This window comes from Sturnus vulgaris, chromosome Z (assembly GCF_052056855.1).
Source record: "Sturnus vulgaris isolate bStuVul1 chromosome Z, bStuVul1.hap1, whole genome shotgun sequence".
Classification (NCBI taxonomy): domain Eukaryota; kingdom Metazoa; phylum Chordata; class Aves; order Passeriformes; family Sturnidae; genus Sturnus; species Sturnus vulgaris.
Window position 1 is genome coordinate 27,245,102 of NC_142283.1, and position 18,377 is coordinate 27,263,478.

An 18,377-nucleotide genomic window follows, 5' to 3' on the forward strand; every position below is an offset into this window, starting at 1 on the left:
GCTTGGTGGTGCAGCTGCTGTCTGCCTTGCACTACCTCAGCTCACCCAGCAAGAACAAAAGAGAAAGAGCACTTGTTTCTGAATGCCCCCAACTTTAAAAAAGGACCAGCACACACTCCGACCTCACTGTTCCTTTTCTGGCTGCTGGGTCTCAAAGAGACAGTAACAACTTCAAGCACAGAGAGATATGGAATACAATAACATTTTGGGTTACCCAAGACACATCAGTACAGGAAAATTTGGCAAATTCTTACTTTCTGACATACACAAAGTTGAAGATTGATATTCTTAATTTATTATGCATGTACCCACACAATTGTGTATTAGAATTTTAAAATGGAACAGCAAAAGGAAATGCCAAGAATTTTTAAAAACATCTGAAAAAGAAATTATGTCCAGCTGGCCTTATTAGGAAAAGCAAAGGTGGTGCTGAATAATAACTTTGATTAGAGCATAATCAAACCCAATTATTATTTTAAATTTATTAAAGTGATTGCGTAAAAATGAATTGGATGCAAGAGCCATCCATTGTTCGGTTTCCTGAGAGACTGAGTTCCATGAAAAAAGCACCTGATTTATCTTAAGCACATATTATTCCAATTAACAGCTTACTGCTGTTTTACAACTATTATTATTTTAGAATCTGCTGAGCTAATATAATTACACCTTTCAAATCCTGCATAAAATAATAAAGATGACTGCACAGTTTTTCTGTAGAATTACACGGAGACAACACATACCTTGAATTGAAACAGACAGATCTATTTAAAGAAAGGTTACTGAGGAATAAATGAATTCATGAAATTAACCCGTTAAATACATGTTAAATATACTTTAAAATTGTGCCCAGAACCAAGATAATGGAAGAGGAAACCAGTTTTTCAACCTGTCACAAGTATTATGATTTTATGTCGTCTTTAAGGGTGTTTCATTTAATTTTACTAAATTTTCATAATGGAGTTCAAAGAGAAGCCTTGAATACTTTACTATCAAACAATTTCTGTGCAAATATAGAGCTCCCTTTATATCATGCTTTCAGTTGAGATGGTCCCTTTCTTGAAAATGATGTAGTCGTAAGTGTAGAAAGTTCCAGACATTTGAGTTTTAAATACTAGTGCATTAGAACTTGTAGACCTAATAATATCGAGAGAAAATCCATTGTAATCATGCAGCATTTGCCTGGAAAAAAATAATCAAACAAATGGTGGTATATCCAAAAGTAACATATTCAAGGAAATATTAGGTATGTAGTGTCACATTTCACCCTGTACTCAAGGGCAAACAGGCTTAGTATTGCATAATATGACTGTGGCCAAATCATGTCATAAGACTGTGCTGAATCTGGGACAAAATGGAGAGCACAAAAACCTTCCTTGATTCAGAAATATAAAATCTACATTTTTAAGATGGCTGTCGCTGTTTCACAGTCAGTAAGCACAATGCTATAAGGATTTGATGGAGTTGAGCTTGTTGATTCATGGCTCCACCATGCAGCATTCTGGCTAGCTCATTTGTATCCTTACAAATAAGCCTGGCATTCTGCAATATTGTCAACATCGTTTGGAGAGGAAAGCATTTCAGATGTTCAGACTTGTTCTCTCACTGCTGTTTGGAAAAGACCTGTTAGTCAAGTTTCTGGATATGTGACCACTGTGGATGTTGAAGAGTTTCAAAGAGCTGGTTAGCTCATTCTCCAATGTCTTACCAATTGCATGCTTTATGTTTCTGTAGTACACATAAGGAAGTATATATAAATTAGCAGCTGGTCAGGTCATCCTTTATATAACCTAGAGAGCATGGAGAGGAAAGGAAATCTGCATGGGAACTTTTGGCACAGGGGCCTTCATTTTATTTCCGTGACACCACTCTGTTTAGCGAGCTGGCCTCAAGGCAAAATATTTGATGGACATTAATTATCAGATGCTGTGTGCCTGAACCTCTTGTGCAAACTCAGCTTCGTGCCTTCCCTCCCATCATCACTACCCCTTCTCATCTCCCTTGCTTCAACAACTGTGGCTGTAGAGTGTGTGTTCAAAGTGCCTCATGGGAGCAGAAAGGCTCTCTTGCAATCACTACAAGCATCCTACCCACATGCAAGAGTGAGGAAGAAAAGGGAAGAAATCAAGAAGAAGGATTTCATGTTTATTGTTGTATCATTATCATCATCATTATATGTTTCTGCTCTGAAAATGGATGAGATTCCTCATTATTTGCAAGTGTCTAGGCAAAGGTTTGCTCCCAGTGTTCTACCACAGACATTTCTATTAAATTTATTTGTCATGTCATCGCATCTGCATCATTGTGAGTAGGATGTGTTGCCAGCGCTAAGAGGAATTACTCTCTTTTACTTTGCCAGAGAATTGCATTTCAGAAATCAGACAGAAGTTACAGCAAGAAGACTTCTAGTGAAACATGTCAAAATGGCAGTTTTTTAATACATTTCAAGTGATACACAGTGGATTTTTAAAATTCTTTTTCAACTGTGTATCATGTTTTTTCACCTTGTACATTTCTTGTTTGAGTCTAAATAACACATACTTGTGTTTTTAACATGCATAATATTTAATATTAACATACTAAACAACACATACATGTCTGCGTTCATATATGGATAGGTTTTGCAGGCACAAAACTTCCTGCACATTTCCAATTTTTGGCAAAAAATACTTGTTGAAAATCAGTGCGAGGAATTAGTGCTGTGCTTAGGGGTGGTCTCAGAAGACATGACTTAGAGTATGCTGATGTAGTCTATAGGTCCTGTCATTTACCTATTATATAATTTGCATATATATTATGTATCCTGGTTGCATCTATGATATAAAGTCTGAACATGTGATGATATAGATATAAATATAGATATAGATACAGATATAGATATGTACATACGCTTCAACATACTGTTAAACTTTGATTGACTCTGTACTAGAGGTGGGTGCTGATTACATAATAGAACTTGAAAAATCCTTCGATATTTTATCATTATATTTCTTCCTGCTGATGTCACAAGACATGGCACCATTGATTTGACATTTATAGTTCTAATGTCTATTATCTGCACCTGTCTTTTGTCATAAGCTCAATCAGCAAAATTTCATCCAGTTGTTGCTTCATCAATATCTCTGTTTTCCTGATCCATCTATTATTTTCTGGTTTCTAAAAATGTTTTGGGAAGAGCCAGTCTTAACTGAAATGTCATGTCCCTGGCTTTGCAAGGCAGTAGCAACCTTCACTATTGAAAATAATATAGTTTATTATTCATCTAAGTCTCTTACTTTCATTTCCACTGTAATATGCCTCTTTTGCTGTATTTATAATACATCTTATGGTGTTAGAAAACCCCACATGTAAGTCATTAGAGATTTTGACCAAGTGATCTCTTGGATAAATTGAAGTAGGACATAAGACAGGAAGTGACAACGTAGGTCATCCAGTACAGCTTTCTACCACAACAGGCGTTGTGCCCTTTATATACATTGACCATTTTATGTTCTAGAACAAATCAGAACTTTTTTTCCCTCTGATTCTGTTGGGAAAACATTTAATGGCCAGCATTAATGTATTGATTAGAGATTTTCTTCTGAGTTACAATAGGGTTTCCTCATGTGCATTTTTCTCCCCATTTGTTCCTGGGTATAAATTGTTCCTCATCCTAAATATCTTCCTTCCATTTTTGTTTCTGATATATTTTTAGAACAGTCTCCTTTCAAACTTCATTTAGATGTGATAGACATGCCACACTCACTGATCATTTAAAAACTAGTCTGTTCATTTCCGTGCTCATTAGATTAGTGCTTCTCCACATCTTCCAGCCTAAATTCTTTTCTTGAATGCAGGTGATGGTGATTACTAGACTCACTAAGATGCTCTTTCTCTTTTAGGTCAAAATACCTAATAACTTTGTTTCCCAAACTCATCCTTAATATACTCTGCTCATAACTTCTTTGACCTCTGTGTTTGTCCAGCAGAGCCTATGTTATTTCCTGTAGAATCATTTCCATTCCCACCTTGATGTTACAATGATGTTCGCTTTCTTTTGTTTCATTGCTGATTTCTTACAGTGCTCATCACATCTTTGCAGAAGCCAGATTGTATGGCTCTAATATGTTTTGCTGCATAAAATAAGTTACCAGACAACTTCATTTATCTGAAATTCTAAAATGTATGTTGCATTTTAAGCTTTTTGTCCACTAATGCCACTTACTGTCCTTTAAAATTTGTTCTGAATCTTAAGAGTAATGTTTTGTATATTGAGTTTCTTTCTGTTAGTCAGACTTCCCAAATCAGACTTCATTCTTCTGGTTCTTTCTGAAACACTTTCTGTTTTCTGGCACTATTATTTCCAGTGCAGATACCAGAATGGTACATTCTCTGTGTGTGTATAGTACTGCTTCCCTATTCCCTGGACAGGTTCATATAGACCTGACCTACCCATTTAATGGACAGACTATTTTAGGGCAGCTCATTCCCAATTGATTATCTTCCATAGCCCTAAACTACCTAAGCCACCACTTTGCAAAGTTTGTCCACTTTCCTTTGTTTCTTACCAATAAGCGTAATTTCTGACTACCTTGCATTTGACTGATGTATCTCAGATGCCTTAATGACTTTGCAGATGTGATTTAAACTTGATATGATGTAATTTTCTGCAAATGGGGGTAGCCCTGCAAAAATGAGGTTAGGTGATAACACATCATTAAGCTAGTAACAGAAATCCTTTGCTCTACTGTTTGCACACAGTTAGCAACTTTATGCATTCAAACAAAGTAGAATTTGGAATATTGCCTTCCAGTAAACGAAACAGTATTTAGGCTCAGTGATACCTGGATGAAATTTGATACAGTACACTTCATTTTGTTTGGGAAATATGTGAACATAGTATGTTAACCAAATACATGCAGCTAACTCCAAAACAACCACAATCCACATTTGCAGTGCAAAGAATAGATTTATTCCGTCACCTCACTGTCTGGAGGAACAAGGGGATATACATACATTACTAAGCTCATTTTAACAGGGCCTGACCCCTGCATTACATATCAAAGAGCCTGGAGCATACATAAGTCTTCACCAGGCTGTGTTTTACAATCTCAAAACTTCTTATCTCTCTTTCCCCCTTAAAAAGAGGCCTCCAGCCTACGGAAGAATGCTTTTAGGTCTTTAGCAACATCCTGTTATCTACTCTGAGAAAATTTCATTTCTTCTTCAGCAGATAGAGAACAACCCAAAGCAAACACAAATACGTGAATCCTCTCACACTGAGCGTTTTCTAACATCTCCCAGGTGCAAGATTGGTCTCTGAACAAAAACAATTCTAAAAACAACTTACTTTTCTCTCTCCTCATCAATCTCCTTTGGAGCCCTTCCCCCCTCCCCCTACAAACTAACCGTAAATTTGCTCTCCTTTGCTTTCTGAAAAATGAGCTTTTTCACAGTCAGTGTGTTGTACAAAACAAATGCAGAAAAATAATTAATATATCAGAAATGTTCTTATATTGCATTCATTGGAATACAAAAATCTTGAAAGATGGGAAAATTTGTAATGAGAGTTACAGGAAAATATACCCAAAATGTGCATTTTCCTTACAATGTCACGAAGTATATGGGAAACCAAACTGTTTGGTTATCTCATCACATCTCACACATGCATGGAAACTGTTGAAACAAGCCAGAATAGCATTGCTGTTTCTGGACTTGCCAAAATGCCTCTGGTTTTGGATGCCCACCCTGAAACAGGTGATACATTGAACATTAAAAAAAACAAACAAACAAACCACACCATTATTTTTGTGGACTAAATTTTAATTTGAAAAAAATGATACTGCAAAGCAGATTTGGCAAATGAATCTCTCTCCATACACTGAAGTATATAGATTTCAGAGTATGCAATTTTGAAACATGAATCTGGTTTCTTTGTGTGCACAAATCACACATACACTTCACTTATATATTTGTACAACAGTAGTATCTGTGTATTTCTATGTGTTACATAGGAGAAAAGAGATTTCTAGGATGGAAATCTCTGGAATTTTGGTGTCGAAAGTTTTCTGTGCATAGAATTTAACAGTTTAAGGCACAAAACTGAAGGCAATCAATGGCTTTCCACACAGCCTCTATGTTGTCCCTAAATGAGACAAACTGCACAAAGTTGTCACTTAAGTCCTCAGTCTGCAAAAGTAGCTACTGAAAAGAGCTTAATTTGCAGAAAATAGGAGGTTCTTTTTGTTAAACCCTGGAGTTCAACAGACATCTCTAAACCTTAAGTTTTCCACAAGGAAGAATCTGATATAAGTAATGAAACAACAGCTGTGTGGATCTAGTGGCCCTGGGCTCCTCTCTGGAGTGATTAATCAGATGGTAGTATAAAGGCAATGAGAACTGCCTGAACCCATCCCATATGATGGGTGTTCGTGTATAACATTGATCACATATCCAATTCTCACACTGATAACTTTCCTCTGCGCTGCTTATTTTGGCTTTGCATGCAGGGACAATTTCACCTCTGATTAGCTAGAGACTCTTTGTACAACAGAAATTTTGGCAAAGCAAACTCTTGTGTTACTACATTGTGTTTGCAATATACAAATCCTGGTAAATAGTAATGATAATGTAGAGAGAGAGCCTCAATCAGAACTGTGATTCATGCAGTCCTGGAGCTAGCTCTGTTTTGCTTAGGTAAATGAGAAACTCATTCCAATATTCCACATGTTCATATTTCAGGTTTCAGCCAACAGTTCTTTTGGTTGCACTTCAGGCACTAATTACAGCTCTGTGGGGAGTATCTTGGAATTGTTGAAGTTGTTTTTCCCATGAAAAGTAAAAAATACACCACAGGAAGCCTACATATTTAATTGTTCCACTGATATATCCTGATAATTAGTGTGTAGATACATAGGTGCTTGTGGTTGTTTAATACGGGGTTTTGTTATATGCACTTTAGAATGTTACATGTTATAGAGGTATCATATCCTGAGAGATAACAAAATAATTTTTTCCTTTTTTTTTCTTTTGGCATGGTTAATTATTTTGTCTTTCGTTTTCTTAATTAAGGAGCTAGTTCAGAAGTAGCCAGTAACCTTTCTTTGCAACTACTTCTCTTTCCAACAATATAAGGCAATCACTGTTTTTTGTAGGTAGTGATATATTTTTGCATTGCATATACGTTATGTGTGTATATATATTGCTGTGTTCCAGCAACAGGAAATATTTTCTTTACTTCCTAGTTTACCTAAGAGTAAAAACATAACTTCTAATGTAAAAACACAGGTGTCTTTTTTTGTCCATTCCCCCAACATGCATCTTTATTTATGCATACCTGTTTGGCTCATTACTCATTTCCTCATAGATACCATAGATGTGCATTTTTAATAAATTTATGCACAAACATGAACTTTTCTTAAAATGTGGATACCGCAACAGAATTAATGGCCTGAGAAATGTTTCCTTTTGTTCATGAATTTTTGCTTTTGATATCTAAGCTTTATTTTAGATATATCTAAGATTTTTGTTGTTGTTTAAAAAAAAATCTGTTTGGCTGTCTTCTGGTAGCATTTCAGAATTGCAGACTTGGACTCTCAGCTCACCATTATCTGTTTTTGGAGAGATGCTTACTTTCAAGTTCAGTACTGTGCAGTCTACAAGAGTCTTTTAAAGATGTTGTGCCAGACTATTTTTCATTCCCAGATAAGACATTAAATGGACTGGTAGAAACTCAACAGGAGCTAGGAGCTGCTACTGGTCAAAAGCAAAATCCTAACAGTGAAGAGCTTGGCAGTGCTGTGTCTCTGCGCAGGGAAGCAGCATCCAGATCCTTGAGAGTGCAGAACTCAGCAGAAACTGGAAGAAAGGGGACGTATCTCACAGGTGCATTTCTCAGGATGCTGTGATCCATGGTGCCTGGCACTACAGTGATTGTACTATGCTGCACCTAAAAAACATGCCTGCATAGTAGGCTGTTTAGGTCTCCAGAATACTGGCCTCTGTTCTGCACTTTCAATAATGAACACTTCCTCTTTAGGAATTAGTTTTTAAGGAAGAGGTCATACCATGGGCTACTTTTTCCAGCTTCCACTTCAGGATCATTTTCACTTTCTGGCAGTAATTTAGTAATTTTTGTTCTTGGAAACCTTAAGTAATTTTAGAATGGTACCAGGGAGAATAGAGGAAATTAAATGTTTAGGCTCTAGGTGTGGATAGAGTGTCTCTCCTTCTCCATTTTATATTTTCATGGTTTGTTTTCTGCTCATCGGTGTGCAATTTCCAGCATATTGGTACCAAATTACCTCTCCCTAGCTGCCACCCGTGTAACTTAATTACTCCAGGTCAGCTGTTCTGTATTCTGCCTCTCCTGCTCCTTCACATTTTCTTCCTTGTTCCTTTGTAAATATGATGACATCTATCAAGACAGTAACTCACTCCATAGGCAGAGGGGATTACTGGGGCACTTCCCAATAACCTGGGCTGGAAGTAATCAGAATTCACAGGCTGGGTTAAGGCAACTTGACTTGTAAAGCAGTGAATGAATGTAAAGTCTAAACTTTATAAAACAATGTGATTAAAATTTACGCCACTGACTCATATTACATCTTGTAGGTGGAAACTGTTTTTGTTAGAGTATTTTTAAAGAGTGCTGTAAGCAACTTAAAAGTGTGTGGGACTGCTGGTTGTCTTTAGATGAGTGTCTGAAGACCTCTGCCTTATAAAGGTCCCTGCCAGTACTGCTCATTCATTCACTCATGAAGATGTGGTGCATACACAAACACACACACACTTGGAGCAGGGGATGTTTCTGTAAATAGTATAAGGAGGTTCTGCAGATGTCATTATGAGCATGTTTGTACTGGCTCTGATTCTTGGCAGACTTAATCTGTCAGCAGCCATGCTGGTGAACTGGAAAAATCAAAAATTAGCTTTTTCATATCACTTACCTGCTTGGAACTTGGTGACCAAGAAAAAGGAGGCATTAGCAGGGAAAAAAAAACATAAGAGCCAGAATGCCCCAAGATTCTTCTTTATGCTTTTACAAGTGCAATTTCCACCTTGGGGCCTCTTTGTAAAAGACCTGAGTCCATTTCATTTAATCTGTCTGTCGAGCACACTGGCTTTGTCTAGAAATTGTACTAGAAAATTGGATCATGACTGGGTCAATAGCAAGTCACAGTCATCAGTGAAATAGTTTTCTTTAGCATAATGGGACAGTTGATCTTCTAAAAGAATGATATGATATTTTATGCAATTTAAGAAAGTAGGCTAGAAGAAAGGAGCTGTCTGATTTGGTGCACTGACAAGCACAAATGCAGAATTATGAACACAGTGCAGAGTTTATAGGAGGCAGTCCATAGTTGTCATTGCAAATGGAAGAGCAGAAATAACTCTATGCCAGGAGGGGAGGGAATGAAATTTTAAAATCCTGAGAAAAGCATTGAGCATACTTTGTTAGACATCCATTCAACACTGTTCCATGCCTCTTATATAGAAGAGTTACTAACACTTAGTTTTGCTCGAGTTCTGTCTGTATGATTTGTAAATGCACCTTTGCTTGTGACTAATAAATGCCACATGGCTTCTTGGCATCTCAAGGCTTGACTTTTTGTCTTGATACCTACCCTTGGCACTTGGCAGATGACAAATGATAGGTTTAGATAAACAGTAAAAGCTACATAGTGCCTTGCATGTGTATTTATCTTAACTTTGTAATGTAGTCCAACTATTATTTAACTGTCTTTATTTAAATGGTACCAACTTGGAATAACATTGACATACAGTAGAACAGTTGATGCTCTTTTTGGCAGTTACTAACAGGTTTGTATTTTCCTAAGCATGATTGGGACTGCTGAATTAAAGCAGTGTTTGGAGCCAAATGGTAAACCAGAATTTATTTACTTAAAAAATTATTTTAGCCAAGTTCATAGGACCATAGGATTATGGAATCATCAAGGTTGGAAGAGGCCTTCAAGATCAGTGAGTCCCAACTTTCCACCTACCACACCACTGTAGCACCTAAACCATCTATATCACACAGCACCAGATCCAGACTTCTCCTGAACATAAGTGTTGGAATTAGTTTGGAGGGTTGCTTGTTTTATTGTTTTAAGACTGCCACTTGCTTTGCCAAATAACGTCTAGGAACAAGATGTCTAGTGTGTTTTCTGATCTGAAGGTAATGCTGTTGTTTTCTGTGTACTGCTGGGCTCTTATATATGCATTATTGCAATGCATTAGAGGAATGGCAATTCTTACTTTGTATATAGAAAATACTCTTTTCCATTGGTCAGTGCATCTGGTACTTACTTTTTATTGCAATAACAGAGACATTGATCTTTTACATATTTGGAGGAGACATTAGTTTTAAATAAATATTTGCCATCATTTGTTTAACAAAAAAAATACTATCATGAGAACGTAAATCCAGGTGCAAATGGCTATTAGTTTTAAAGCCCTGCCCTTACTGTTAAAAATCTAAATGGATGTTCATAGTTTTTTAAATTTTAAATGCAGAATTTCTGACATCCATTGGCATGTTTTCACCATTTTATGGCCAAAAAGTATTCAAACACCTGTTTCTGCAGTTTGTTGTTCATTATTAGCACAGCAGCATAAGTGTACATCTAATGAAACAGAGACACATTCTCTGTGCAAATAAACTAATAATGCAGTCATATCCTGCAGTGAAAAGGTTTGTATTTCATGGGACAAATCATGTTAAATTGCTTTTTGCACACAGAACCATCTGATGGTAATAGCAGAAAAATGTTATTAGTAGGACATTTTTCTGTATGCATCTTCTTGAGAAGTTCTTTTAGTTTTTTTTTAATTTTTTTTTTTAGTGGAAGCTATGGCTTGATTACCCTGAATTCTCATTTCTTCTACCTTGGTTGTATTGGTGGCTATTCTGAATTTCCTGTCAGATTTCGGTTTAGCCATATGTAATTACATAATACTGCTTTCAAGACCTGTGTGTGAAGAAGAAAGGTAGAGAAGGAGAGCTGTAACACTTTATAAAGGTTGTGTTAAAAAAAAATCAACAAAAAAAACTAAAAAAACAAACCCAAAAATACCAAGCAAACAAAAAAACCCCACTACACGGGAAATGTTGCTATTTTGCATCTTTCTGTTGGTGCATTAGCTAAGATCAAGAAAAGGAGGTGAAAAAACTGTAATATTCAAATTGATTTGGAGAATGTGGATTTCATAGTACATTGAACTTCACTCCTTGGGATTTTTCTCTCTGCTTGAAATGTTTCTAAATGAAAATTTGCATTTTAGAGATGTAACTTTTTGTAGACACTAGTCAGGACAATTTGCTAGTTAACTTACTTGGCTGAAAAGTCTTCCAGGTAGTATACTTTTATTAAACTCACAAATTATCTCCATGATAATTGAGAAGTCATAGTAGACTGGTCAAGGCCCAAGGGACTAGAAAAAGGGAAACATTGTACCCATCCTTACAAAGAGTAGAAAGTATGACCCTGGGAACCACCAACTGGTCAGCCTCACCTCTCTGCCTGGGAAGATCATGAAACAAATCCTCCTAGAAGCTCTGCTCAGGCGTGTGATTTGGGGTAGCCAGCACAGCCTCACCAAGGACAAGTCCTGCCTGACCAAACTAGTGGGCTTCTGTGATGGAGTGACTATGTCAGTGGACAAGGGAAAGGCTGCAGAGATCCTTTATCTGGAATTCTGTAAAGCCCCTGACAATGCTCCACAACATCCTTCTCTCTAAACTGGAGAGAGATGGATTGGATAAATGGACTGTTGGATAAGAAAGTGGTTGACACATATATCCAGAGGACAGTGGTCAATGGCTCAGAGTCCAATGGACATCATCCAAGTGTCCCTCAGGAGTCCACCTTGATATTGTTATCCAGTGTTGTTTACTGTCTTCATTAATGACATAGATGAAGGGATCAAGTGCATCCTTAGCATATTTGCAGATGACACCAAGCTGTGGGGTGCAGTTGACACTCTTGAAAGATGGAATGCCATCCAGAGTATCTGGACAAGCTCAAGAAATGGGCCAATGGGAATCTTAGGAGGTTTAATAAGACCAGATGCAAGGTGGTGCACCTACATCGGGACAATCCCCAATGTCAATACAAGCTGTGGGACGGACAGATCAAAAATAGTCTTGCCAAGAAGGACTCAAGAATGACTTGGGGATGGTGGTGAATGAGAGGCTGACATAAGCCAGCAATGTATGCTTGCAACCCAGAAAGCCAACCCAGTATGATATTTTACTGCTTCATCTGAGTTTTCAGCATGACTTTCTTGGTACATCTACATAACATAGATGCAGACCAACAAACACTGTATAAAAGTTGTTTCTAAAGCTATGTTCATACCACTCTTTTTCTCAATTTTTCTAATGTCTGATTCAGAAATCTGCTAAATCTGTTCTCATTTCAAATTCTTCTCAGGGTAGTTGTTATTTTATTTTCTTCTCCTCATGAGATGTCTTTTTTGGGGAAAAAACCTGGCTATTAAGCAGCTGAGGGAAAAAAGAAGAATTATTAATCAAATCTTTCATACTGTTTCCAAACAGGGACGAAGAGGCTTAGGTTCAGTCTTTGTTTGGGCATCTGGAAATGGTGGAAGAAGTCGAGACCACTGCTCCTGTGATGGCTACACCAACAGCATCTACACTATCTCCATAAGCAGCACAGCTGAAAGTGGAAAAAAGCCGTGGTATCTGGAAGAATGTGCGTCCACACTAGCTACAACATACAGCAGTGGAGAATCCTATGACAGGAAAATAGTATGGGCTTTAATTGTTTTTTCATGTATATGTGTTTGTGTTTTGCACAGTGACTTTGGGGGATGGAGAGAAAGAGAAAACATTTATACTAATATCTTCCATTTGTTTTAAATCCAGTTATCAATAGTTTTCACATTTTACACTCATATTAGCAGTTTACCTAGATACCTCTCTATTTTCTCAGATTTGTTTTGACCCAGCATCATTTCTCTTTTACGTTCAGTGCCAGTCAGTTATTACTCATATTGCTGCCTATTCTGGAAATATATTGTAAGGAAAAGTAGACTCAGTACGAATCTTTTCTGTATTGTTTCTCTTCTCATTCCTAAGCCAGCATCTATTTTCCCTAATGTTCTCATCTTTGCTGGAAAATGACAAATAGTTTTAATTCTGTTTGATAGTCTGTTGATATCACTAGTATTTGTACATTCTATGTCCCTTTGCAAAATGAAGGCATTCAGGATATTTTCTAGTATTCAACATTCTACTCCTTTTAACCTTTTAAACCTTTGTACTCAGGTTGATGAGGTTTGCTAATATTGTCCTCTTCCCTGCTTACTTATTCTAGTGTTTAACTGCCAGAAATTTATCACTTCTGGATCAGAAAATTGAAGGATTTGGAGGGATTTTTTTCTTCCGTATGTTTTCTTAAGGATTCATCTAGCATTTATTTCTTTCTGGTCCTTAGCAGATTCTTCTCTTGGTGTCAATAAGGAGTTAAAAATATTTGCCTCTATGTTTTTTTTAATACTGTCTGCCTTGTCTTTCAGGATTCTGGGATACTGGCCATCCCTTCGTGGATTCCTTGTTATTTTCAGATGGTCTAATTTTTGTTTTAAACTTGTTCTGAGATCCTTTTTCATTCCAATGGTTTTTCTGTTCACTTGCTTCTCTTCACTGAAGCCGCCTCTCTCTCTTCCTGACATGTTTCTTGTTATTCCTGATAAATAATAATAAATAAAACAATTACTGTATCTGCTAGGAGTTCTCACTTCTGTGATTAAATTCCCTTCACTGTCCTTTAATGGATGTTCTCTAACCTCTTAATGTTTAAGTGAGACTTAGAAGCTGAGCAGATGCAACTATGGTCCTCCAGTGTGATCTTTTACTTAGCCAAGTCTGCAGGACTTCCCCGAATCCTTTGAATCCAGCAGTTGCTGTCAAGTCAACAACAATTTTTATAAATACAATCAATGTTGCTTTCAAAGTTTTCAGTGACAAAAAATCCACTTAAATTTAGTGTAAATGCTTTTAATTATTCATTGTCATTAAAAGATTTATTTTGTTTGCTCTCTGAGCCCCTTTAGCTTCTATTTCTAAGCATTTGGTGTCACAGATTTTATTGCTAGTATGAAGACCACTCCAGTTGCCTGTCTTCTCTCTGTCCATGTAGCCCAAGCAGTTAATCCCTTTTGATAATGGAAGGTAAGCTTCTTGCATCATTCTGTTGAAGTTTTGTTTTCTTATAAACCCTTTTTCGTGTTACAAGCTTCCAGAGTCCAGACCAGACACACCAGTCAGGTAGAGCAGTATTCAGTGACAAAAGCATGGGAAATTGGATGTCTGTGCATGCTAGGTCAGTTTTCTCTCTTTATATATTGACCCTGACTGAGAGTTGTTAGCTTCACTATCATGTAAAGTGTCCATCACTGTGTAATACTCATCCCACTTTTAGAGCTGCTGCTTCTCTTTTTCGAAGTTGGTGATTCAAGGAAATATATAAGGGTGATTAGGGTCTCCTTATTCCACCATTAACACCTGACTGGTTTAGTACTCACTTCAGACCAGCCCTCATCATCACTTTGTCATCTTCCAAATTTCTCCAACACTCATGAGAAGGGGCTGGTGTTTTCTTTCATGTCTCTGATAAAAGCTTTAGGTCAGGCTTTGGCTAAGAACCAAATTGTAGAAGACCTGATTAGAAACAAGACTCATTTTTTCTATAGGCTATAAGATTATATATAATTTCTCTGCTTCTAATTTTTTGTACATGCTTACATTCTTGGACCTTATCTCAGTTTAAATCAATGTATTATGCATCATGTACTTTTTAATCTCTTAAATTTAAATCCTTTTTTTTCAAAATGTGCAATATTACATGACGTGTCTTGTAAAATCCTGAGTATATTACTCTCAGCCAAAGTGGTGGCTAGAAAAAAATATTACAGTACTTTGGCAAGCTTTGTTTTCCAACATCTTATGTTATCCACCGTTGAGTATACTACTAGCTAGTTAATCTATTAGTAATTAGTTTAAATCCTATATCAGCTATTTTACACTAGATAAAAAGGTGGCAAATAGATGGCATTAATAGGACAATATTGCTTACCCTTTTAAAATAATGACACTATGTAGGTTTTCTGTCAGTCTTCTGGAACTTGTGCGGTGTTCAAACATTTGCTAAAAACAACAGAGCAGTTCCCTTTCCAGCTCTTGTAAAAGTCTTTGGCACTTCCAATACTTCAGATTTATATTTTTTATTTAAAAGAGAGATTAATAGGGAGATGATTTATCATCTCTGTAGGCGCTGAAAATTTAATGTAGACTTTTTTTTCCAAACAGAAACATTCAGTAAAATTGCTGTTTACTGCAAACTGTTATCTCTGGACAATTAAAACAGTATTGGTTTGGGGATTCTTTGGCTTCTCATGTATTTGAAAATAAGACATTCTTATGCATTTTTTTTAGGCTTCACGATTTAATCTTGTCTTTCCTTATTGCCTGTCTGCATCTTTTATCTTCAAATGTAATTGATTGCTCTTCCTTCATATCCTTGCTCATGTTTTTAGTATCAAGTAAAATATCTCTGTACTTCTCAGTCTTTATTTGTACTTTCCTACGTTACTAATTTAAGCTTTGTGCATTCCTCTGATTTAACAGCTGTAATTTTCTTGATGACTATCATCCATTCTTTTCAATTAGCACAGACTTTCTGCTTTTACAGAATTACTGTTTCAGTAAGAGAACATTTCTAATTTCTGACATTTCACTCCCTTTTGTCTTGCACTAGGATCAAAAACACCTGAAGGTGATCTCACCTATTAAAGACTTCTCATGGAACACAAGCATATAGTTTACCGAAGTATAGTACCCATCACTTCTGGAACTTTGCACTGTGGTAATACAGGCAGGTTAATCTCTTATTGTAAGATTTTTGAAAAGTATACCTTACAAAGGAGATAATAATTATTGCATATAGAATGTACACAAATTATCCCATAATTGGGAAAATAAGGAAGATATTTTACATAAATATTATTGAAAAGAATTAAAAATATGCCTCTAAAAATGTTCTTAAATAGAGTCTCCCTTGGAGTTCTCACATTGAATATGAGCGATAAGTAAAAATAATTTTTAATTTAATTGCATGAATTCTATCAGCACTGATTGTTTTTACTAGTCAGATCCTCCATTCTTTTCAAAGCAATTCAGTTCCATATGTCAGTTTTAGTTTAGTCCTACAGTGTGCATCATTTTGCACAGTGAATGGCAAAAGCATAAGTCTGAGGAGCCATAAGAATTAACCCAGGTCTGTTGACCATTTGTTTACCAGAATATAATTTATCATTGACTACGCTTGTGCAAAGCAACCTTGCACTTACATGTGCACTCTGCCCTTGCAGAGTCACTGATCCTAAATGCTTGAAAATTGGACTACAAAAATTCCTACCAAGATTCTTTTTCCAGTACTATATTATCAATTGACTTCTGAAACACACAACTATTCCATATTTTACTAGTGCTGCTTGCTATTTAATGCCATACAAGGCTGTTCCCCCTCCAGATAGTTTCAATGGCAAAGTAAAACAGCATAGTGGAGATAAATAGCTTCTGTTTGTGTTGTGTGTAAACCAGTTATCCACATAAGGGATAGCTATATGGTTCTGTTATGCTACAACCCAGCAAGAAGTTCCGTGAAATTGTGAAGCCAGCTTTTCAAACTGATTGTTGGGAAGTCCTTTCACCATACATACTCTCACATGAAGACAGGAATATTGCTATTACCTGTGAGACTGTCTTGCAAATAGTCTGTTTTAAGAGCATTAATCATTGTATTGGTCTTCTCCAGCTTGTCTACCAAAATTCAGTCCTCTTAAATTCCTATAAAATATAATTTATGTTGGAAAGAGGTCTTATTTGAAACAAAAAGTGAACTCAAGACAGAACTTAAAATTTCAAATACTAAGTTTTTTAAACTGCTGTAAATTGCTAGAAAAGTGCCAGAAAAGTCTAGAAACTATATGTATTTGTTTTCATTATTGTACCATACATCCTCTTCACTGCATCGTATCTCACAGTTTTGTTTAAACTGATGCTTCTTTTGAGTCAGAGGTTGTCTTCATATCTTTCCACAAGAAGCTGAGAGCTTGCAGCAAGTTTAAAGGGAAAAATGACAATACAGGGTGAATAGAAAGATTATTATTAAATTATCCAAATTCTATTATGCATATAAATTTATGTGCAGGTGACAAACAATGTAGGCTCAACTCTATGCCAGAATCTGAAGAGTAACAATACTTGATCAGATGATAAGATGATTTTGTATGTTGGAGTGAGACTTCTACATTCAAAATAGGAAACAAAAATACTACAGCAGTAAACCAGGAAGAAGTGACCTGGCATAGGATTTACAACCAACATTAAATAAACATTTTTTTTTTCATGTAACACAGCACAGATTTCAGTACCATGTCAGATTCTGCAGTGTTGTAGTACGGAAATACCTACCCAAGACTTAGGAACAGTGAATGGGTTACAGTTGTATAATGTCATGTTCCACAGTTCCTTCCTGTTTTTTCTTGCAATTCTTTAGCTGAATATCTTTCTTTTTACTTTTTTTTCTCTGTTTTTCTGTCCAGTAACTGCAGAATGTTTTATAAGGTAAATGAACAAACAGTAACCAAGTATTAGAAACTCACTCTGTAGACTAAAAATCGTTATAAAAATTATTTGATTTCAATATGGATTGTTTGTAGAATCACAAACACTTTTATAACTATACAAACCACTTTTTTTTCTCTTTTCATTACTACTCATTTTTTATTATTGCTTGCTAAAAATATAAGATGTAACATAATTTTAGAAGTTTCTCTAGTCTTGGAGGTCTTTTCTTGTCTTATACAATGACACCTTAAAATATTTTAAGCTAACAATTACAGGTAGACTCACCTTCTTGAAAGAATTCCTTGTTGTTTAGAAAGGTACACCAAGTGCTCTTGACTTTATACTCTACTGAGTTTTATTGCAGTGATAATTAGCTTCTTATGAACCAAGTTTCCACCCTTCAGATATATTAAAATGCTCAAAGCATGCAAATATTCCAAAGATGCCGAGAGATGTATGACTTTAAATAGCCTCTTTTGGAAAAGAACTAGAATTACTTTTAGGTGTTTTCAAGTGCAGCTGCAAAGTGCTGGCATAGTTACAGGTATAGAAACTCATACTGTGGGACAGAGACAAATCAGCAGTAGGTAAAGACTATGAAATTACACTTCTTTATAGATGTTACCTCTCATAACTCAATGAGTACAGAAGTATTGGCTAATAATATGCAGTTGTCAAGGTATTTTTTCCCATTATTCTCTTCTTTGCTACTTTGAATACCGTAGGACAATGATTAAAGATA

At 36.1% G+C, this 18,377-nt stretch overlaps 1 protein-coding gene across 2 annotated transcripts in view; it reads left to right on the forward strand.

Moving 5' to 3' along the window:
• Positions 1-18,377, forward strand: part of PCSK5 (proprotein convertase subtilisin/kexin type 5) — a 245,934-nt gene that overhangs the window by 109,701 nt on the left and 117,856 nt on the right. For both annotated transcript variants that reach the window (XM_088156600.1, XM_088156601.1), the window contains exon 8: positions 12,539-12,751. In XM_088156600.1, coding sequence (XP_088012726.1) covers positions 12,539-12,751 — 213 coding nt within the window. The remainder of the gene's footprint in view (positions 1-12,538; positions 12,752-18,377) is intronic.